The 22,689-nt window shown below is 47.5% G+C and overlaps 1 protein-coding gene across 1 annotated transcript in view; it reads left to right on the top strand.

Moving 5' to 3' along the window:
* The window catches only part of LOC130194116 (hemicentin-1-like), a 142,852-nt gene that overhangs the window by 6,025 nt on the left and 114,138 nt on the right, over nucleotides 1-22,689 (top strand). Inside the window, 9 exon segments of the mRNA XM_056415008.1 lie at nucleotides 4,663-4,733; nucleotides 7,093-7,251; nucleotides 7,355-7,477; nucleotides 12,071-12,253; nucleotides 16,487-16,607; nucleotides 16,750-17,013; nucleotides 17,093-17,237; nucleotides 18,962-19,083; nucleotides 20,985-21,257. Of these exon segments, the coding sequence (XP_056270983.1) occupies nucleotides 4,663-4,733; nucleotides 7,093-7,251; nucleotides 7,355-7,477; nucleotides 12,071-12,253; nucleotides 16,487-16,607; nucleotides 16,750-17,013; nucleotides 17,093-17,237; nucleotides 18,962-19,083; nucleotides 20,985-21,257 (1,461 nt within the window).

The raw sequence follows: 22,689 nt of genomic DNA, 5'->3' as shown, positions 1-22,689 counted from the left end.
CTAGATGTCCCTCTGTACATCCCTCTGTACGTCCCTCTGGACGTCCCGCTAGATGTCCCTCTGTACGTCCCTCTAGACATCCCTCTGTACGTCCCTCTGTACATCCCTCTCGACATCCCTCTGTACGTCCCTCTAGATGTCCCTCTGTACGTCCCTCTAGACATCCCTCTGTACGTCCCTCTGTACGTCCCTCTCGACATCCCTCTGTACGTCCCTCTAGATGTCCCTCTGTACGTCCCTCTAGACGTCCCTCTGTACGTCCCTCTAGACATCCCTCTGTACGTCCCTCTAGATGTCCCTCTGTACGTCCCTCTAGATGTCCCTCTGGATGTCCCTCTAGACATCCCTCTGTACGTCCCTCTAGATGTCCCTCTGTACGTCCCTCTGGACGTCCCGCTAGATGTCCCTCTAGACGTCCCTCTGTACGTCCCTCTATTCAATTCAATTCAATTCAGTTTATTTGTATAGCCCAATTTCACAAATTTGTCTCGGAGTGCTTTACAATCTGTACACATAGACATCCCTGACCTTTGACCTCACATCGGACCAGGAAAAACTCCCAAATAACCCTTCAGGGAGAAAAAAAGGGAAGAAACCTTCAGGAGAGAACAGAGGAGGATCCCTCTCCAGGATGGACAGAACAATAGATGTCATGTGTACAGAAGGACAGATTTAGAGTTTAAATACATTCAATGAATATGACAGAGTGTATGAATAGTTCATAGTAGGCATATTCCACGATGGAGACCTCCACGATCCATCAGGCAGATGGCGGTGGGGAGGAGGAGTGGGCGGAGTCTCAACAGTGGGCGGAGTCTCAACAGGACAGTGGCGTAGTCAGGAGCAGGAATTCCACGACCCAGACCTCGATGATCCATCAGGCAGATAGGATCTATGCCGTCTCATAGGGTCCGATGACCCCATGAGACGTGAAGTCACAAGGACTCCGGGGAGAAAGCAGAGTTAGTAACGTGTGATTGAGAGATGAAAATTCATCCTTAAGGAGAGAAAAAAGAGGAGATAGGTGCTCAGTGCGTCCTAAACGTCCCCCGGCAGCTATCAGCCTATAGCAGCATATCAAGGGGCTGGACCAGGTGAACCTGATTCAGCCCTAACTATAAGCTCTGTCAAAGAGGAAGATTCAAGATTCAAGATGTTTTATTTGTCACATACACACACAGGGTGTGCAGTGAAATGAAAGTGGCAATGCTCAGCAGGAATGTGCAAGGGCAACAAGTACACACTATTTACAATAAAAAACAACACAATATTTACAGTAAGTGTGTGTGTGTGTGTGTGTGTGTGTGTGTGTGTGTGTGTGTGCCTAAGAGGGGCAGTTGTGTGGGTCTATGTGGGGGTCCTGGTGAGGTCGGAGTTCACAATCCTGATGGCCTGAGGAAAGAAACTCCGTCTCAGTCTCTCTGTTCTTGCAGCGTGACTACGGAGGCGCCTGCCTGACCGCAGCAGCTGAAACAGTCTGTTGTTGGGGTGGTGAGGATCCTTCATGATCCTGCCGGCTCTGGTTCTGCACCTCCTGGTGTACAAGTCCTGCAGGGTGGGGAGTGTAGTTCCAATAGTGCGCTCAGCCGAACGCACTACTCTCTGCAGAGCCTTCCTGTCCTGAGCGGAGCAGTTGCCAAACCAGGCTGTGATGCTTCCTGTCAGGACGCTCTCTACAGCTCCAGAGTAGAAGGACTGAAGGATCCTCTGGGAAACTTTAAATTTCCTCAGCTGCCTGAGGTGGTAGAGGCGCTGCCTTGCCTTTCTCACCAGAGTGTCTGTGTTCGTTGACCATGTCAGATCCTCGGTGATGTGGACTCCCAGGTATTTATACCCGCTCACCCTCTCCACAGTAGTCCCGTTAATCCCCAGTGGTGAGTACGTCCTCTGTTGTTGTACCCTCCTAAAGTCCACAATCAGCTCCTTAGTTTTGGTGACATTCATGATGAGGCTGTTGTCCTGGCACCAGAGTGAGGTCTTAAGTCTACTCTTAAACGAGGTGACTGTGTCTGCCTCCCGGACTGAAGGTGGAAGCTGGTTCCATAAAAGAGGAGCTTGATAACTAAAGGCTCTGGCTCCCATTCTACTTTTTAAGACTCTAGGAACTACAAGTAGTCCCGCATTTAGTGAGCGTAGCTCTCTAGTGGGGCAATATGGTACTACAAGCTCCTTAAGATATGATGGTGCATCACCAATCAAGGCTTTGTACGTTAAGAGAAGAATTTAAAAAGTGATTCTTGATTTTACTGGGAGCCAGTGCAGAGCAGCTAGTGCAGGAGTGATGTGATCTCTTTCTTAGTTTTAGTGAGAACACGAGCTGCAGCATTCTGGATCAACTGGAGGGACCTAAGAGATTTATTAGAGCAGCCTGATAATAAGGAGTTGCAGTAATCCAGTCTCAAGTAACGAACGTGAACCAATTTTTCTGAATCTTTTTGAGACAAGATGTGCCTGATTTTTGAAATATTACGTAGATGAAAGAATGCAGTCCTTGAGATTTGCTTTACGTGGGAGTTAAAGGACAAGTCCCGATCAAAGATAACGCCAAGATTCTTTACAGTGGTGTTGGATGCCAGGGCAATGCCGTCTACAGAATCCACATCACCAGATAATTGATCTCTGAGGTGCTCAGGGCCGATTAAAATTACTTCGGTTTTGTCTGAGTTTAACATCAAGAAGTTGCAGGTCATCCATGTTTTTATGTCTTTAAGACATGCTTGAATTTTACCGAGTTGGTTGCTCTCCTCTGGTTTTATCGATAAATATAGTTGAGTATCATCTGCATAACAATGAAAGTTTATGGAGTGTTTCCTGATAATATTGCCCAAAGGAAGCATGTATAAGGTAAATAAAATTGGTCCAAGCACAGAACCTTGTGGAACTCCGTGATTAACGTTGGTGGTTATCGAGGCGTCATCGTTTACAAATACAAATTGAGATCGATCTGATAAATAGGATTTAAACCAAATTAGTGCCGTGCCTGAAATGCCAATCGACTGCTCCAGTCTCTGTAACAGGATGTCATGGTCAATGGTGTCGAATGCAGCACTAAGGTCTAACAAGACCAGCACAGAGAGGAGTCCTTTATCTGCTGCCATTAAGAGGTCATTTGTAATTTTCACCAGTGCCGTCTCGGTGCTGTGGTGTTTTCTAAATCCTGATTGAAATTTCTCAAATAAACTATTATGATGTAGAAAGTCGCACAACTGATTTGCGACCACTTTCTCAAGGATCTTGGAGAGGAAGGGAGGTTAGAGATCGGTCTGTAGTTAGCCAACACCTCTGGATCCAGAGTGGGCTTCTTCAGGAGAGGTTTAATAACAGCCACTTTGAAGGAGTGTGGTACGTGGCCTGTTAGCAGAGACACATTGATAATATCTAATAGAGAGCCGCCAATTAAAGGCAAACCGTCTTTAAGCAGCCTCGTCGGGATGGGGTCCAAGAGACAGGTAGACGTGTTCGAAGTAGAAACCGTTGAAGATAATTGGTCACGGTTGATGGGAGAAAAGCCCTCCAAATATACACCAGGGCATACAGCGGTTTCCAAGGCCATTCCACTTGAGGACAGATTGGCACTGGTTATGGGCAAGAGAATATTAATCTTGTCCCTAATAGTTAAAATCTTTTCATGAAAGAAGTTCATAAAGTCATTTCCACTGAGGTTTATAGGAATGCTCGGCTCCACAGAGCTGTGACTCTCTGTCAGCCTGGCTACAGTGCTGAAGAGAAACCTATCATTCCCCCGATCCACCATAAAAGAGAGAACCACCTTTTCTGCTTTCAGCTTGTTGTGGACGTCACATGGTGAAGAGGTGTAAAGGCCATGCTGGTGTGCCAAGAACATGCTTCTGATTCCTCGTTGCTCAACTCAACAACCTCAAATGTGTTTTGACCTTAAATAAATCCCATTCTACAAAAGGTGGATCAGAAGGTTCTGGACGGTCGTTATGTCTCAGGAGTCTCAGACCGGAAAACACTTCAGACCGGATCCTTTTTCAAGAGTCAGGGCTCCTCTGTAATTGCCCTCTCTTCAACAAGAGAAACCTTGTTTTCCAATCTGCTTGCATGTGCAAAAACTGCAGCCTGTGTGTGTGTGCCTGTGTGTGTGTGTGTTTGTTTGCATGTGTGTGTGTGTGTCCCTCATCAGGCTCATTCCACAGCACAGCTGCAGTGGCTGAAGTCACACAGTTGGGCTGAGCAGCTCATTAACGGACGGAGCAGAGTGAGCCGGTTAACCCACCGACACCGGCGGAGCTCAGGCCACGTCGCCCCTATCTCTGCTTTCATTGGACGGTGGGCGGGGCCCAACTTCAGGAAAATCATAAGCAGACATGGACTCCAGAACATTACAATAAAGACTGGAGGAAAACGTATATCTCATCTGCAACCAAAGAAGTGCCAATAGCAACTGGAAAGGAAAAGCAGCGCCATACTCGCGTGGCTCTTTGTGTTTATTCCCTTCATTCACGCCTAAGAGGGGGCGGGGCTTGTCTCTGTGGTTTATATTGTGAGATTTTAATCGGATCGTCCGTACACCTCGGCCAAAAGCAACGTTTAGTTAAGGACAGGAGTTTGAGGAAAACAGAATAAAGCTTGAGTAACTTCATGCGATGCCGACGTCCGGCCCGTGTTGATCAGAGCTCTTTCTTTCTGCCTCTGCAGAGATCGGACCCGTCACCATCACAACGGACCCCAAGAAGTTCCAGTACGAGCTGAGAGAGCTGTACGTCCAGGTGGGTTCACGCGGCTGAAGCTGATTGGTCCGTTTACATCGAATGATGCAAGAAGTTCAACACGATGGTTTATTGTTCTTTACTTTGACAAGAGACTTGGAATCACCGTCGCCATCTTTAGTGTTTTCATCCTTCATATAAATGTCAGCTCGGGGCGTGGGTCATACAGTGACCTTACACACAGAACAATAAAGGTTCTTAAAGGGTTCTTCAAAAGACTTTGTGGTTCTACGAAGAACCATCAGCTTCTGAAGAACCATTCTTTAGTTTGAGACACTTTTATAGGTTCTTTGAAGAACTATTGAAGGACATGGTTATTTAAAGAACTCTGGTTTGAAAGGTTCTTTGAGGAACCAGAAATGGGGCCTTAAAGAAACCTTTTTAAAAGTTTCTTTGAGAACTATTTAAGGACATGGTTGTTTAGAGAACCCTGGTTTGAAAGGTTCTTTGAGGAACCAGAAATCGGGCCTTAAAGAAACCTTTTTAAAAGGTTCTTTGAGAACTCTTTAAGGACATCGTTGTTTAGAGAACCCTGGTTTGAAAGGTTCTTTGAGGAACCAGAAATGGTGCCTTAAAGAACCTTTAGTTGAAGGTTCTTTGAGACACTTTTATAGGTTATTTGAAGAACTATTGAAGGACATGGTTATTTAAAGAACTCTGGTTTGAAAGGTTCTTTGTGGAACCATAAATGGTGAATTAAAGAACCATTAGTGGGATATGGTTCTTCTCTGGCGTCGGTCTGAAGAACCGTGTTCGGTCCCAGATGGAAGCGTAATGTGTCTGTGTGCTGTTCAGATGAATCGTTGCCCTCTGTGTTTACTTGGCTTCCTGCACCATTACAATTTCACATTTTTGGAGAAAGAAAATAAAAGTCGTGCCGGAGGAAGTGGAGCAGAGAGCCTGCTGCTGCGTACCTCGAGAGCCAATCAGAAGACCTGCTGGTCCTCCTCCTGCGAGCTGACGGAGAGGCGTCCGGAGGTCCGTTTGAAGAACACGGGTCTGGAAGCGTCTTTGCATCCTTGGCGTCTGGCCGGCGTTGGCCTGGTGTTGGAGCGCGTTGCGTGGGGAGAGATCCAGTTTCCTCTCAGCGCTGCATTCTGAGGCTTTCTCTGTCCTCCCTTCACCTCTTCACCTGCACACCCCCCGAAGAGGGTTCTATTTCATCCTTCCTGACCGCCAGAGGCGGTGCTTAGCACTGGATTTCTTCCGTCTCGAGCATACGCAGGTCGAGTCTTAATGACAACAAAGTCACATGTGACCTCGGATGACCCGTCCATTGGGTATAAGTTCCGGTGTCATCCCGAGATCAGTCCTTTTTCGCTTCTCGCAAACGCAGGCTAACGAAATCTCTAAAATAGCATCAGCTAGAGGCTGAGGTTATACAGAGGTTTGTCTAAAGCTCGTCGCGTGAAGCCTCGCGACCAACTGGTCGGAGTTGCGATCCCTCGCCCTCCAGAGGCTGCGACGAGCTTCCCCCCGGGGAGTGAGACGGCGCGTGTTCCTACGAACACAGCAAGTCTACCTTCGGTTTTTCTCACCAGGACCTCCATCGCGAAGCGTCAATCGGGTGAGAGCGTTCCAATTATTATCACTCGTTGGATAGCGTGCGCGCTGACGCCGGTGGCATCGCCGCCGGGCAAGGTTAGCGGAGTGTCTAAGTAGGCAACTCGGGCTAACGGAAGCCACGCAAAATCCAACAGCTGCCTCCGGTCCTACGGGACCCGGGCCACAGTGGCAGAGTGCTACTGTTGCGACCCTCAGCAGCCACAGCTACCGTGCTAGTGAGGACAGCGGTGTTTTTTGAGACGCCCTCATTTCACTAGAGGAGCTGTCTCCGTCCTGCTCTACCCTCATCCAGGATTCATAGAACCATAGTTACATACGTAACTTGCGTTCTTTCTGGCCAGAAAGAGCGCATTGGAAAAACACTCTTTGGAATTGACATTTTTTCTTGAAATAGAAAAGGTCAAAGGTCATGTTGTTTAAATCACCTAAGCCACGAGAACAAAGTAGTGCACAGCGATGTGATCAGGGGGGGGGGGCTCTTCTCACAGACCCCCTCTGTCAGGATCTGAAGTTTTTGGGTCTTGTGTTTTATTTTGAAGGACAAAAGACCCCAAAACTCCAGAGCCAACAATCAGGAGTCACTCCATTCCAAGTGTTACTCTCGGGTGATGCTGACTCACTATACGTTCAGTTTGGTTGACATTACACATTGTAAACCTAATAACTTGGTATAACTTGGTATAACTTGGTATAACTTGGTATAACTAGCAGATGACGATGTCAGTGGCTCTCAAAGTCACACACACATGTGTGCATGCACACTGCTTGACGATGGTATCTTTCTCTTTCTCAGGGAGGCGGGGATTGTCCGGAGATGAGCATCGGCGCCATTAAAATAGCTCTGGAGATCTCCTTGCCCGGGTCCTTTATTTACGTCTTCACGGACGCCCGTTCCAAAGACTATAAGCTGACCCACGAAGTTCTGCAGCTCATTCAGCAGAAGCAGTCGCAGGTTTGGACATTACTGCAGCGTAGAGTATATCACACGTAGGTTCAAGTGGTAAAGAGGTCACACGTGTGTGTGTGTGTGTGTGTGTGTGTGTGTGTGTGTGTAGGTGGTGTTTGTGCTGACGGGTGACTGCGATGATAGGACTCACATCGGCTACAAGGTCTACGAGGAGATCGCCTCCACCAGCTCTGGACAGGTCTTCCATCTCGACAAGAAGCAGGTCAACGAGGTGAGAGGACCCTCCCTCAGCCTCCCTCCCCCTCCCTTCACCCTCCCTCAGCCTCCCTCCCCCTCCCTTCACCCTCCCTCCTTCACCCTCCCTCCTCCTCCCTCCTTCACCCTCCTTCACCCTCCCTCCCCTCCCTCCTCCCTCATTCACCCTCCCTCCTTCACCCTCCCTCAGCCTCCCTCCCCCTCCCTTCCCCTCCCTTCACCCTCCCTCCCTCACCCTCCCTCCCCTCACCCTCCCTCACCCTCCCTCCCTCACCCTCCCTCCCTCCTCCTCCCTTCACCCTCCCTCACCCTCCTTCCCTCACCCTCCCTCCTTCACCCTCCCTCCTCCTCCCTTCACCCTCCCTCCTTCAGCCTCCCTCACCCTCCTTCACCCTCCCTCACCCTCCCTCCTTCTCCCTCCTTCTCCCTCCTTCACCCTCCCTTCACCCTCCCTCCTCCTCCCTCCTTCACCCTCCCTTCACCCTCCCTCCTCCTCCCTCCTTCACCCTCCCTTCACCCTCCCTCCTCCTCCCTCCTTCACCCTCCCTCACCCTCCTTCACCCTCCCTCCTCCTCCCTCCTTCAATTCAATTCAATTCAATTCAGTTTATTTGTATAGCCCAATTTCACAAATTACAAATTTGTCTCGGAGTGCTTTACAATCTGTACACATAGACATCCCTGCCCCAAAACCTCACATCGGACCAGGAAAAACTCCCAAATAACCCTTCAGGGGGAAAAAAAGGGAAGAAACCTGGAGGAGAGCAACAGAGGAGGATCCCTCTCCAGGATGGACAGATGCAATAGATGTAATGTGTACAGAAGGACAGATTTAGAGTTAAAATACATTCAATGAATATGACAGAGTGTATGAATAGTTCATAGTAGGCATATTCCACGATGGAGACCTCCACGATCCATCAGGCAGATGGCGGTGGGGAGGAGGAGGGCGGAGTCTCAACAGTAGGCGGAGTCTCAACAGGACAGTGGCGTAGTCAGGAGCAGGAATTCCACGACCCAGACCTCAATGATCCATCAGGCAGATAGGATCTATGTCGTCTCATAGGGTCCGATGACCCCATGAGACGTGAAGTCAAAAGGACTCCGGGGAGAAAGCAGAGTTAGTAACGTGTGATTGAGAGATGAAAATTCATCCTTAAGGAGAGAAAAAAGAGGAGATAGGTACTCAGTGCATCCTAAAACGTCCCCCGGCAGCTATAAGCCTATAGCAGCATATCAAGGGGCTGGACCAGGTGAACCTGATTCAGCCCTAACTAGCACAATTTATGTTGTCTATATGTTTACACGTTTCTTACTATTTTTGCACTTTATGTTGTCTATATGTTCACAAGTTTTTTACTATTTTTGCACTCTATGTTGTCTATATGTTGCACAATTCACTTTATGTTGGACAGAAGAGAAACGCAATTTCGATCTTCTGTATGTTTGCACATATGGAAAATTGACAAATAAAACTGACTTTGACTTTGACTTTGACTATAAGCTCTGTCAAAGAGGAAGGTCTTAAGTCTACTCTTAAACGAAGTGACTGTGTCTGCCTCCCGGACTGAAATTGGAAGCTGGTTCCATAAAAGAGGAGCTTGATAACTAAAGGCTCTGGCTCCCATTCTACTTTTTAAGACTCTAGGAACTACAAGTAGTCCCGCATTTAGTGAGCGTAGCTCTCTAGTGGGGCAATATGGTACTACAAGCTCCTTAAGATATGATGGAGCATCACCAATCAAGGCTTTGTACGTTAAGAGAAGAATTTTAAAAGTGATTCTTGATTTTACTGGGAGCCAGTGCAGAGCAGCTAGTGCAGGAGTGATGTGATCTCTTTTCTTAGTTTTAGTGAGAACACGAGCTGCAGCATTCTGGATCAACTGGAGGGACCTAAGAGACTTATTAGAGCAGCCTGATAATAAGGAGTTGCAGTAATCCAGTCTCGAAGTAACGAACGCGTGAACCAATTTTTCTGCATCTATTTGAGACAAGATGTGCCTGATTTTGAAATATTACGTAGATGAAAGAATGCAGTCCTTGAGATTTGCTTTACGTGGGAGTTAAAGGACAAGTCCCGATCAAAGATAACGCCAAGGTTCTTTACAGTGGTGTTGGATGCTAGGGCAATGCCGTCTACAGAATCCACATCACCAGATAATTGATCTCTGAGGTGCTCAGGGCCGATTAAAATTACTTCGGTTTTGTCTGAGTTTAACATCAAGAAGTTGCAGGTCATCCATGTTTTTATGTCTTTAAGACATGCTTGAATTTTACCGAGTTGGTTGCTCTCCTCTGGTTTTATCGATAAATATAGTTGAGTATCATCTGCATAACAATGAAAGTTTATGGAGTGTTTCCTGATAATATTGCCCAAAGGAAGCATGTATAAGGTAAATAAAATTGGTCCAAGCACAGAACCTTGTGGAACTCCGTGATTAACGTTAGTGGTTATCGAGGCGTCATCGTTTACAAATACAAACTGAGATCGATCTGATAAATAGGATTTAAACCAAATTAGTGCCGTGCCTGAAATGCCAATCGACTGCTCCAGTCTCTGTAACAGGATGTCATGGTCAATGGTGTCGAATGCAGCACTAAGGTCTAACTAGACCAGGACAGAGAGGAGTCCTTTATCTGCTGCCATTAAGAGGTCATTTGTAATTTTCACCAGTGCCGTCTCGGTGCTGTGGTGTTTTCTAAATCCTGATTGAAATTTCTCAAATAAACTATTATGATGTAGAAAGTCGCACAACTGATTTGCGACCACTTTCTCAAGGATCTTGGAGAGGAAGGGAGGTTAGAGATCGGTCTGTAGTTAGCCAACACCTCTGGATCCAGAGTGGGCTTCTTCAGGAGAGGTTTAATAACAGCCACTTTGAAGGAGTGTGGTACGTGGCCTGTTAGCAGAGACACATTGATAATATCTAATAGAGAGCCGCCAATTAAAGGCAAAACGTCTTTAAGCAGCCTCGTCGGGATGGGGTCCAAGAGACAGGTAGACGGGTTAGAAGTAGAAACCGTTGAAGATAATTGGTCACGGTTGATGGGAGAAAAGCCCTCCAAATATACACCAGGGCATACAGCGGTTTCCAAGGCCATTCCACTTGAGGACAGATTGGCACTGGTTATGGGCAAGAGAATATTAATCTTGTCCCTAATAGTTAAAATCTTTTCATTAAAGAAGTTCATAAAGTCATTACCACTGAGGTTTATAGGAATGCTCGGCTCCACAGAGCTGTGACTCTCTGTCAGCCTGGCTACAGTGCTGAAGAGAAACCTGGGGTTGTTTTTATTTTTTTCTATTACTGATGAGTAATAGGCTGCTCTGGCATTACGGAGGGCCTTCTTATATGTTTCCTTCACCCTCCTTCACCCTCCCTCCCCCTCCCTTCACCCTCCCTCAGCCTCCCTCCCCCTCCCTCCTCCTCCCTCCTTCACCCTCCCTCCCCCTCCCTTCACCCTCCCTCACCCTCCCTCCCCCTCCCTTCACCCTCCCTCCTTCACCCTCCCTCCTTCTCCCTCCTCCTCCCTCCTTCACCCTCCTTCACCCTCCCTCAGCCTCCCCCTCCCTTCACCCTCCCTCCTTCACCCTCCCTCCCTCCCTCCCTCCCTCCCTCCTCCTCCCTCCCTCCCTCCCTCCCCCTCCCTCCCTCCCTCCCTCCTTCACCCTCCCTTCACCCTCCCTCCTTCACCCGCCCTCCCTCCCTTCACCCTCCCTCAGCCTCCCTCCTTCACCCTCCCTCCTTCACCCTCCCTTCACCCTCCCTCAGCCTCCCTCCTTCACCCTCCCTCACCCTCCCTCACCCTCCTTCACCCTCCCTCAGCCTCCCTCCTTCACCCTCCCTCACCCTCCCTTCCCTCCTCAGCCTCCCTCCCCTCCCTTCACCCTCCCTCAGCCTCCTCCCCCCTCCCTTCACCCTCCCTCACCCTCCCTCAGCCTCCCTCCTTTACCCTCCCTCACCCTCCCTCAGCCTCCTTCACCCTCCCTCAGCCTCCTTCACCCTCCCTCAGCCTCCCTCCTTCACCCTCCCTTCACCCTCCCTCAGCCTCCTTCACCCTCCCTCCCCCTCCCTCCTTCACCCTCCCTTCACCCTCCCTCAGCCTTCTTCACCCTCCCTCAGCCTCCCTCCCTCACCCTCCCTCCTTCACCCTCCCTTCACCCTCCCTCCCCCTCCCTCAGCCTCCTTCACCCTCCCTCCCCCTCCCTCCCTCCTTCACCCTCCCTCCCCCTCCCTCACCCTCCCTCCCTCAGCCTCCCTCCCTCAGCCTCCCTCCTTCACCCTCCCTCACCCTCCCTCAGCCTCCCTCACCTCAATTAGGCTTTTATTTTGAAAAGGTCAAATGAATCGCAGTTTAGTTTTACGTTTGAATGCCAACTTGACGAAACGGCGACAGATCTTTATACATTTAATAAACTTTATAGTTTAATGGACCCGTATGAGGCTAGAGATCTTCACGGTGGTGATAGTTTACAAGTTTATTTCATGTATTGTGACCCAAAGGAAGAAAATAAAGGAGACGTTTCAGCAGCAGTTTCATGGCCCTTCATAAACGGGGATCCGTGACTAAAGATGTGTTCCTTCTGCTTTTTTGACACTTCACTGTAGGTTCTGAAATGGGTGGAGGAGGCGGTGCAGTCCTCCAAGGTCCACCTGCTGTCCACTGACCACGTGACTGGGGGCAGCAACACGTGGCAGATGCCCTTTGACCCCAGCCTGAAGGAAGTCACTGTGGCCCTCAGCGGCCCGGCTCCGGACATTGAGATAAAAGACCCCCAGGGTACGATGAGCGTTACGTAAACAGATTGATGTCGCTACCGTCACATTAAACACACGTGGATACAGATTGGTGACAAGGAAACACAAGTAATATAGATGAGATGTATTTCAATACAGGATGAGGAAGCTCATTGAATGGATTGATGAACAGAATATCTCTATATAACTTAAAGTTCAATATTTTTATGTAACTTGAAGCCGTGCATCAAGAAGTGTTGGAGAATTAACTCCCATCAGTCCGAGCTGCAGGTAAACATCTCCGTGTTCATGTCCGGCCTAGTCACCAACAGAGTCAAACACGTCTCACCCTGTCATCAGAGAACCAGGGTTACGATAAGAAACCATCTCACCCTGTTATCAGAGAACCAGGGTTACGATAAGTAACCACCTCACCATGTTATCAGAGAACCAGGGTTACGATAAGTAACCACCTCACCCTGTTGTCAGAGAACCAGGGTTACGATAAGTAACCACCTCACCATGTTATCAGAGAACCAGGGTTACGATAAGTAACCACCTCACCCTGTTATCAGAGAACCAGGGTTACGATAAGTAACCACCTTACCCTGTTATCAGAGAACCAGGGTTACGATAAGTAACCACCTCACCCTGTTATCAGAGAACCAGGGTTACGATAAGTAACCACCTCACCCTGTTATCAGAGAACCAGGGTTACGATAAGTAACCACCTCACCCTGTTATCAGAGAACCAGGGTTACGATAAGTAACCACCTCACCCTGTTATCAGAGAACCAGGGTTACGATAAGTAACCACCTCACCCTGTTATCAGAGAACCAGGGTTACGATAAGTAACCACCTCACCCTGTTATCAGAGAACCAGGGTTACGATAAGTAACCACCTCACCCTGTTATCAGAGAACCAGGGTTACGATAAGTAACCACCTCACCCTGTTATCAGAGAACCAGGGTTACGATAAGTAACCACCTCACCCTGTTGTCAGAGAACCAGGGTTACGATAAGTAACCACCTCACCCTGTTATCAGAGAACCAGGGTTACGATAAGTAACCACCTCACCCTGTTATCAGAGAACCAGGGTTACGATAAGTAACCACCTCACCCTGTTATCAGAGAACCAGGGTTACGATAAGTAACCACCTCACCCTGTTATCAGAGAACCAGGGTTACGATAAGTAACCACCTCATCCTGTTATCAGAGAACCAGGGTTACGATAAGTAACCACCTCACCCTGTTATCAGAGAACCAGGGTTACGATAAGTAACCACCTCACCCTGTTATCAGAGAACCAGGGTTACGATAAGTAACCACCTCACCCTGTTATCAGAGAACCAGGGTTACGATAAGTAACCACCTCACCCTGTTATCAGAGAACCAGGGTTACGATAAGTAACCACCTCACCCTGTTATCAGAGAACCAGGGTTACGATAAGTAACCACCTCACCCTGTTATCAGAGAACCAGGGTTACGATAAGTAACCACCTCACCCTGTTATCAGAGAACCAGGGTTACGATAAGTAACCACCTCACCCTGTTATCAGAGAACCAGGGTTACGATAAGTAACCACCTCACCCTGTTATCAGAGAACCAGGGTTACGATAAGTAACCACCTTACCCTGTTATCAGAGAACCAGGGTTACGTTAAGTAACCACCTTACCCTGTTGTCAGAGAACCAGGGTTACGATAAGTAACCACCTCACCCTGTTATCAGAGAACCAGGGTTACGATAAGTAACCACCTCACCCTGTTATCAGAGAACCAGGGTTACGATAAGTAACCACCTTACCCTGTTGTCAGAGAACCAGGGTTACGATAAGTAACCACCTCACCCTGTTGTCAGAGAACCAGGGTTACGATAAGTAACCACCTTACCCTGTTATCAGAGAACCAGGGTTACGATAAGTAACCACCTCACCCTGTTATCAGAGAACCAGGGTTACGATAAGTAACCACCTCATCCTGTTATCAGAGAACCAGGGTTACGTTAAGTAACCACCTCACCCTGTTATCAGAGAACCAGGGTTACGATAAGTAACCACCTCACCCTGTTATCAGAGAACCAGGGTTACGATAAGTAACCACCTTACCCTGTTGTCAGAGAACCAGGGTTACGTTAAGTAACCACCTCACCCTGTTGTCAGAGAACCAGGCTTACGATAAGTAACCACCTCACCCTGTTGTCAGAGAACCAGGGTTACGATAAGTAACCACCTCACTATGTTATCAGAGAACCAGGGTTACGATAAGTAACCACCTCACCCTGTTATCAGAGAACCAGGGTTACGATAAGTAACCACCTCACCCTGTTATCAGAGAACCAGGGTTACGATAAGTAACCACCTCACCCTGTTGTCAGAGAACCAGGGTTACGTGATTTTTTTGGCACTTCTCGGCTCTTTTTTAAATTCTTATGCAACAGGAAACTTCTACAAACACTTCTCACTTCTTACTCCTGCAGAGCATCTGAATGCTCCTGGAATCCCCTCTCAGTAATCAGTATTCAGTTGCATGCATTTACATCTTTGGGATGTAAAAAGTAAGCAAGGCGTTCCTGTCTGAGCTTCACCAGAGGTGAACCTCCTGCTGGGCTCTCGGTGAACACCGTGTGTGAGAAGGTTCACAGAACATCTGGCAGGAGCCCAACTCTCCTTACTGTAGACGTCTTTTTCCTTCAGGGGCCTCAGAGACTAAAACACACTCGCACTCTGTTGCCTTGCTTCTTGCTGCTGGACCTTTGTCGGTTCCTGGTTGATGGTTTAGATTGGACTTGTTTGGCCTTTTGTTGTTGTTCTGGGGTTCCTTGTTAAATGGAGAGTTTGGTTAAAAGAGGCTCACAGATGAACATCAGCTTGAACTTCATATCACAAGTCTTTCATTGAGGTCCTTGGTTTCTCCTTTCTGCCCGTGTGCCTCTCAGCAAACATCACGAGTCACTTATCCTCTTCCTCCCAACGCAGTTACTCCCACCTCCACCTAGAAATGTAGATCCATACGTTAGCAGGATTTCCGTGTTTCAGGGCGGCTATTCGACCCCGGATCTCACCCGTGTGTCCGGGTCATGTTCTAAAGAATCTTCCCAGAAGGTCTTCAGGGTAGAACTCAGCCCTTTGATCCCGTCCGGACGCGTCCCGATGGGTGTCGCTCTAATGACAGGGTCCCTTCTTGTCTTTGGGTAACAGTGGGACCTTTAAGGGACCCCTCCCCTAATTACGGCCTCATTTACAACCGGCTAATGACCCCGGGGGTAATTCCACGGCAGCAGGTTTGAACGACCACGACAGGCGTTAGCGTCTCGGATCCCCTTTGTCCGGCTATCACCTCATTGGTTGAGCGATTCCACCTCCAGCTTGGTGTGGGCATTGCTTGACCACGGCTCATGGTTTTCTATCAGTTTCCATCAGGTAGAACTTAATAATTGTAAAATACAGTAAACTCACACATTCTCTTTCATTTTCATGCTAATGACAGCGTCGGTATGCGAGCATCACTCAGCATCGTGAGTCACTCTCTGTTAAGATGAGGAGTTTCCACCACTCACCAACCTGTAGTTCATTGTAATTACTCCGTCTCTTATTTCTCCAGAGCTTCAAAAGACCTCCACGCGACGCTTTGATTTCAGTGGTTGTGTTTGTTTAATTAAAGTCTGAGTGTCGGACGAAGAGGGTCATCTCTGAATTGAAGATGTTTTTATTGGATGCGTCAAGCCGTGACTTTAGAGCAGCTTGTCTCCACATGCAGAAGTGCAGAAGGCTTCTTACATAACGGTCTGTCATTTAGACCACTCAGTTCTGCCTTTGATGGGAAAAAAACTCTTCTATGTTTTGTTTTCTTGAGTTCTAGAACATGTATGACCCATCAAGTGCCAGCCGAATCGATTCGTAACCACCCATCTTATACTACTTATTGTAAAATAATAAAAGACGTGAATATAGATACTGGGTTTTAAGGCAACATCTTATCACAGATGTACTAACTAGTAGTTATGGATGTAATTATCTGTGTATATAGATGTTCTCCTTTTCTTTAATAAAGATCTCTAGTGAAAGAAGACACTCAGTCAGAAAAAAACTCTTCGATATTTGGTTTTCTTGAGTTCTAGAACATATATCGCCCATCAATCGATTCTTAACCACCCATCTTATACTACTTATTGTAAAATCATAAAAGACGTTTATATAGATACTGGGTTGAAGGCATGTACTAACCAGTAGTTCTGGATGTAACTATCTGTAAATATACATGTCCCCTTTTCTTTAATACAGACCTCTAGTGAAGGAAGACACTCAGTCCGTATCTCAGGTCTCAGCAACATTGACTTCCGAGCCGGGTTTTCCAGAAAGCCCACCCTGGACTTCAAGAAGGCCTCCAGTAGGCCGGTTCAAGGTGAGTGAGGTCAACCTTCAGCTAATTGTGAGCAACTGTTTGCTTGAGTTCACCTGTTGTGTCCACTTATGGACACTTGTATACCTTTTGGATAGCGTATACCTTTCGGAGAGCACACAGTGATGCCACATGGTCTTTCCAGGTATCCCCACACACATCCTCCTGAAAACCACCGGACTGTCGCCTCCCGCTCGGGCCGACCGGATCGAGCTCCTGTCGATAACGGGCGGGGTGATCAAGACCTTGCCGATCCGCTACTACCCCGAGCGCCAGCCGTTCGGCCTCTGGAACGTCACCGAGTTCGTCCCGCCCGACGAGGCCTTCTTCCTGCGAGTGACGGGCTACGACCGCGACGGCTTCCCCTTCCAGAGGGTCTCCAGCGTTTCCTTCTCGGGCGTCGTACCTGGTCAGTGACGCCACCCACAGGTAGACAGGTGGAATTATTTAGTAATATAAAAGATGAATGGCCTCTATCTCTCTTTTAGTTGCCCCCAAGGTGCTGATGCCAGCCACCAGTCACGGTTACTACCTGCAGAGCGGGGCGGTGCACTGCCGCGTGGAGAGCCTGATCCCCTTCACGCTGCGCTTCAGTCGGGACGGAACACGACTCGGGCTGGACCAACTCTTCAGGTGACGGTGCAGCATGCAACACTCTACATCCTTAAACCCTCTATCCTTAACCTCTACCCCTAACCTCTATCCTTAAACCCTCTATCCTTAACCTCTACCCCTAACCTCTATCATTAAACCCTCTATCCTTAACCCCTCTATCCTTAACCTCTATCCCTAACCTTTATCCTTAAACCCTCTACCCTTAACCTCTATCCTTAACCTCTATCCTTAAACCCTCTATCCTTAAACCCTCTATCCTGAAAACCTCTATCCCTAACCTCTATCCTTAACCTCTATCCTTAAACCCTCTATCCTTAACCTCTATCCTTAAACCCTCTATCAGTAACCTCTATCCTTAAACCCTCTATCCTTAACCTCTACCCCTAACCTCTATCCTTAAACCCTCTATCCTTAACCTCTACCCCTAACCTCTATCATTAAACCCTCTATCCTTAACCTCTATCCTTAACCCCTCTATCCTTAACCTCTATCCCTAACCTTTATCCTTAAACCCTCTTCCCTTAACCTCTCTATCCTTAAACCATCTATCCTTAAACTCTATTCTTAAACCCTCTATCCTTAAACCCTCTATCCTGAAACCCTCTATCCCTAACCTCTATCCTTAACCTCTATCCTTAAACCCTCTATCCTTAACCTCTATCCTTAAACCCTCTATCCGTAACCTCTATCCTTAAACCCTCTATCCGTAACCTCTATCCTTAAACCCTCTATCCTTAAACTCTGTATTCTTAAATCATCTTTCCTTAAACCCTCTACCCTTAAACCCTCTATCCTAACTCATCACATCACGGATGAGGGACTCATCCTGTTACTCTTCTAAAAATATAAACTCAAATCCCTGAAGGTAGACCTCAGGAGGGGTAAGGAACCTGACAGAACGGACTACCTGTCGTTAGAGGGCGTTCCAGGTGAACACCTTCATCACACGGTGTTCTACGTCCTGTTTCCAACCTGTTTCCAGTCAGCAGGATAACGCATGTATATGGCTGTATGAATACACATCTGTTAAAGTCCTCGCCACCTTTCAAGCCTTTCACAAGATGATTTCTGCAGCACATGTAGAGTTAGGACTGTGTGTGTTCAGGCGGCTGGAGGGTGACCCCTCCACGACCCGAGCAGGCTTTAGGGAAGCTACGCAGTTCAAGTTCAAGCTGGAAATGAGCTCCACAGATGTGACTGTGGGGTTGGGATCAGCGATGAAGGGTCCCCCCCCTTCTCTCAGCTGAGAGTTTGATGATGATGTGCTCCGTCATCACATGCTGAGGAACCAGAACACTCATGATGGTTCCTCATGTCATGCACGTCTATAGAAACCTTCTGAGATTACTCTCCAGCAGAGTGGATCCAAACTGCTTCCTTCCACCTTAAAACACTGTTAAAGGAGGTTAAAACTGGCATTTTGATCTTTTTTTTCAAATAGTGAAGATAAAAAGTTATTGAACCTTCTTGAACTGTAACACCAATGATGGTTCCTCATGCCATCCACATCTCTTGAAGCATTCTGATCGATGACTCTCCAGTTTAATAGATCCAAACTGCTGCCTTCCAGCTTAAAACTTGCATATCCCCCCACTTTACGTCCCGTGTGGCTGAATCCGAGTGGATTTCCCACCAGAGCGAGGGATGAGTCAGTCAGTCGCTCAGAAAATGGATTCATCGTCGTCCTCAAGGAACAGTGAAGATAAAAAAGGTATTGAACGTTCTACCTTTTCCGATTCTAGTGAGTCCAACAACGCGTCGTGGGTGATAGCCCAGGTGACCCTGAAGGACGAGGACTTCTACGAGTGCATCGCCATCAGCAGCGCCGGGACGGGAAGAGCTCGCACCTTCCTAGACGTATCAGGTGAGCACACGCACGAGGACTTACCTCAGAACCTCTAAACTATGACAACTAGTCACCATGTTATTAAAATAAATTGACTGAAGCAAAATGAACGTACAGAAAACGATGGAGTTGTGTGTAGGGTATATTGCGCAATCCAACTCAAATCCTTTGTTCTCCTTTTAAATTAATTATTAGAAAGCCAAAAAAGAAGATATTTTAAATGTTGCATCACTTCAATGGAATATCCGTTTTAATATTGTTCCTTCCTCTTCAAACCGTTAATAACACGCTGTCTGCACATGTATGTTCGTTAACTTTGACATCTGCCAGCTGTCCATCAAAGACACGGAGAGCCGGAGACAAAGACCAGGACAATTTATCATTTTTCACCGAAATAACTTTTTTTCCTTTTAGAAATAAAAACAAAAAATTAAACAATAGTTTTGGAAAAACACATTGATATCATTTTACATCAAAAAGTACTGACTTTAATGTTCTAGAAATCAAGACGCACAAATACTTTAAACTAAATGATGCAGTGTTTCTCTGTTAGTGTGTGTGTGCCTGTGTTAGTGTTTCAAGTTTTTTATTTGTTCGAAAGGGACAAGTGTGTTTGTTAGTGTGTGTGTGTGTGTGCGTAAGCATTATGACTCACCCAGGTAAGACTCCTCCTACAGTGACATCATCATGAGCACATTGAAGCGTTGGAAATGAACATCATTCTAATAGATGTTTAAAAAAATTACATTTCTGTTGCACACAAGATGAACCTACGTGGAATACTTTTGTACAAAGTACCAACAAATACTTACATCCAAGCACACGCTGTCGTTTAACTTTAGACCAGTGGTTATCCCCTGGGGGTACGTGAAGGTACTCCAGGGGGTACGTGATCATTTTAAATATATTTAAAATTAGCATCCATTCAAAGATCCTTTAAAAAAATAGTTATTTAATTAATAACCAATAAAACATAAGTGTAAGTTCCTAAACTTAATTGCATAGTAAGCAGGTTATTTAAAATATTATCCTGATACTATCCGCGTCCCCCCCCCCATATCACGATGGTTTGACCCAACCTGGCACACGCCACCTGTCAATCACCTGTCAATCACTGCCGCCTTGAGAACGTTAACAATGGCGTCGCGGCTGAAGCTGAAAACACGGAGACGAGCCAAAGAGAAACAAACCAGAGCCGGAAAAACTCCGTCAGTTTTCAGGCGACTATGTTTTAATGAGTTAAGTCAAGAGAGGTTAGCTAACAGAGAGGTTAGCTAACAGTAGCATTAAGCTAGTGCACCTTGCCGGGCAGCGCGAGCGGACCCGTCGCGCGCTTCAACGGTTAATTACAGTCGGCCGCGCAATGCAGCCTGGGAAGGGTGACTTTAAGACACATTTTTGTGAAAGGGAAGCAATTTAATGTTGTATTATCATAAAGTTGGTTAGATTAAACAAGGAATAGAACAACAAATCAAAGCAGGTATATGTATTCAGTATCAGTAATGTCCCATAATGCATCACTGCATACATCTTTACTTATCTATTTCAGCGTGTCAACCGCCAACCAACCATTACAAAGCATTTTCAATGTCACTTTTTTTGTTTAGAAGTACTAAACCAAATAATAATGCCAAATAAAATTTAAAAAACAAGTAAAAGAAATTACTGAGAAAAGTGTCCCATTAGCACCATGCAGGACTTAATCCTGTATTTCCCAAAATGCAACTGGAGACCCTTCTAGCCCCTTAAACAGCAACAATGGATGTTCCTTCTTTTTACTAAATGTTAAATGCTAAATTGTTCTCCATGACGGCAAAATATTCCACGTCTCTTCAGATGAAAGTGAGAATTCCTGTTTAGCTTTTTTTTGGATGAAATATTGTTTTTGCCGTCATTAACATAATTTCCTCGTTTTTCAGAGCCGCCTCCGGTCGTCACGGTCGAGGCCAACGTCACGGCGGCTCCCGGGTCCCTCGCCGTCCTCGCCTGCCGCGTGGTCAGCACCGTCGGCTTCAACCTCACGTGGCTGAGAGGAGGCCGCGACGCCCGCCTCGACCCGCGGGCGAGCGTCTCCGCCGCCGACCTCTCGCTGCGGCTGTCCGCCGTGACCCCGGAGCACTCGGGCTGGTACCAATGCATCGCCACCAACGAAGGAGGCGTGAGGGCGGAGCGCGTCTACCTCACCGTGCAAGGTGAGGAGTGTGTGTGTTCATGCTTTAAGGTGAGGAGTGTGTGTGTGTGTTCACGTCTTCAAGGGAGGAGTGTGTGTGTGTGTTCACGTCTTCAAGGGAGGAGTGTGTGTGTGTGTTCACGTCTTCAAGGGAGGAGTGTGTGTGTGTTCACGTCTTCAAGGTGAGGAGTGTGTGTGTGTGTTCACGTCTTCAAGGTGAGGAGTGTGTGTGTGTGTGTGTTCACGTCTTCAAGGTGAGGAGTGTGTGTGTGTGTTCACGTCTTCAAGGTGAGGAGTGTGTGTGTGTGTGTTCACGTCTTCAAGGTGAGGAGTGTGTGTGTGTGTGTTCACGTCTTCAAGGTGAGGAGTGTGTGTGTGTGTGTTCACGTCTTCAAGGTGAGGAGTGTGTGTGTGTGTGTGTTCACGTCTTCAAGGTGAGGAGTGTGTGTGTGTGTGTTCACGTCTTCAAGGTGAGGTGTGTGTGTGTGTGTTCACGTCTTCAAGGTGAGGAGTGTGTGTGTGTGTGTTCACGTCTTCAAGGTGAGGAGTGTGTGTGTGTGTTCACGTCTTCAAGGTGAGGAGTGTGTGTGTGTGTTCACGTCTTCAAGGTGAGGAGTGTGTGTGTGTGTTCACGTCTTCAAGGTGAGTAGTGTGTGTGTGTTCACGTCTTCAAGGTGAGGAGTGTGTGTGTGTGTGTTCACGTCTTCAAGGTGAGGAGTGTGTGTGTGTGTGTGTGTTCACGTCTTCAAGGTGAGGAGTGTGTGTGTGTGTTCACGTCTTCAAGGTGAGGAGTGTGTGTGTGTGTGTTCACGTCTTCAAGGTGAGGAGTGTGTGTGTGTGTGTGTGTTCACGTCTTCAAGGTGAGGAGTGTGTGTGTGTGTGTTCACGTCTTCAAGGTGAGGAGTGTGTGTGTGTGTGTTCACGTCTTCAAGGTGAGGAGTGTGTGTGTGTGTGTGTTCACGTCTTCAAGGTGAGGAGTGTGTGTGTGTGTGTGTGTTCACGTCTTCAAGGTGAGGAGTGTGTGTGTGTGTGTGTGTTCACGTCTTCAAGGTGAGGAGTGTGTGTGTGTGTTCACGTCTTCAAGGTGAGGAGTGTGTGTGTGTGTGTGTGTTCACGTCTTCAAGGTGAGGAGTGTGTGTGTGTTCACGTCTTCAAGGTGAGGAGTGTGTGTGTGTTCACGTCTTCAAGGTGAGGAGTGTGTGTGTGTTCACGTCTTCAAGGTGAGGAGTGTGTGTGTGTGTTCACGTCTTCAAGGTGAGGTGTGTGTGTGTGTGTGTGTTCACGTCTTCAAGGTGAGGAGTGTGTGTGTGTGTGTGTTCACGTCTTCAAGGTGAGGTGTGTGTGTGTGTGTTCACGTCTTCAAGGTGAGGAGTGTGTGTGTGTGTGTTCACGTCTTCAAGGTGAGGAGTGTGTGTGTGTGTGTGTGTTCACGTCTTCAAGGTGAGGAGTGTGTG

Source organism: Pseudoliparis swirei, chromosome 5 (genome assembly GCF_029220125.1).
Source record: "Pseudoliparis swirei isolate HS2019 ecotype Mariana Trench chromosome 5, NWPU_hadal_v1, whole genome shotgun sequence".
Taxonomy (NCBI): Eukaryota; Metazoa; Chordata; class Actinopteri; order Perciformes; family Liparidae; genus Pseudoliparis; species Pseudoliparis swirei.
Note: the sequence above shows the minus strand (reverse complement) of the source record. Positions and strands in the feature narration are given on the sequence as shown.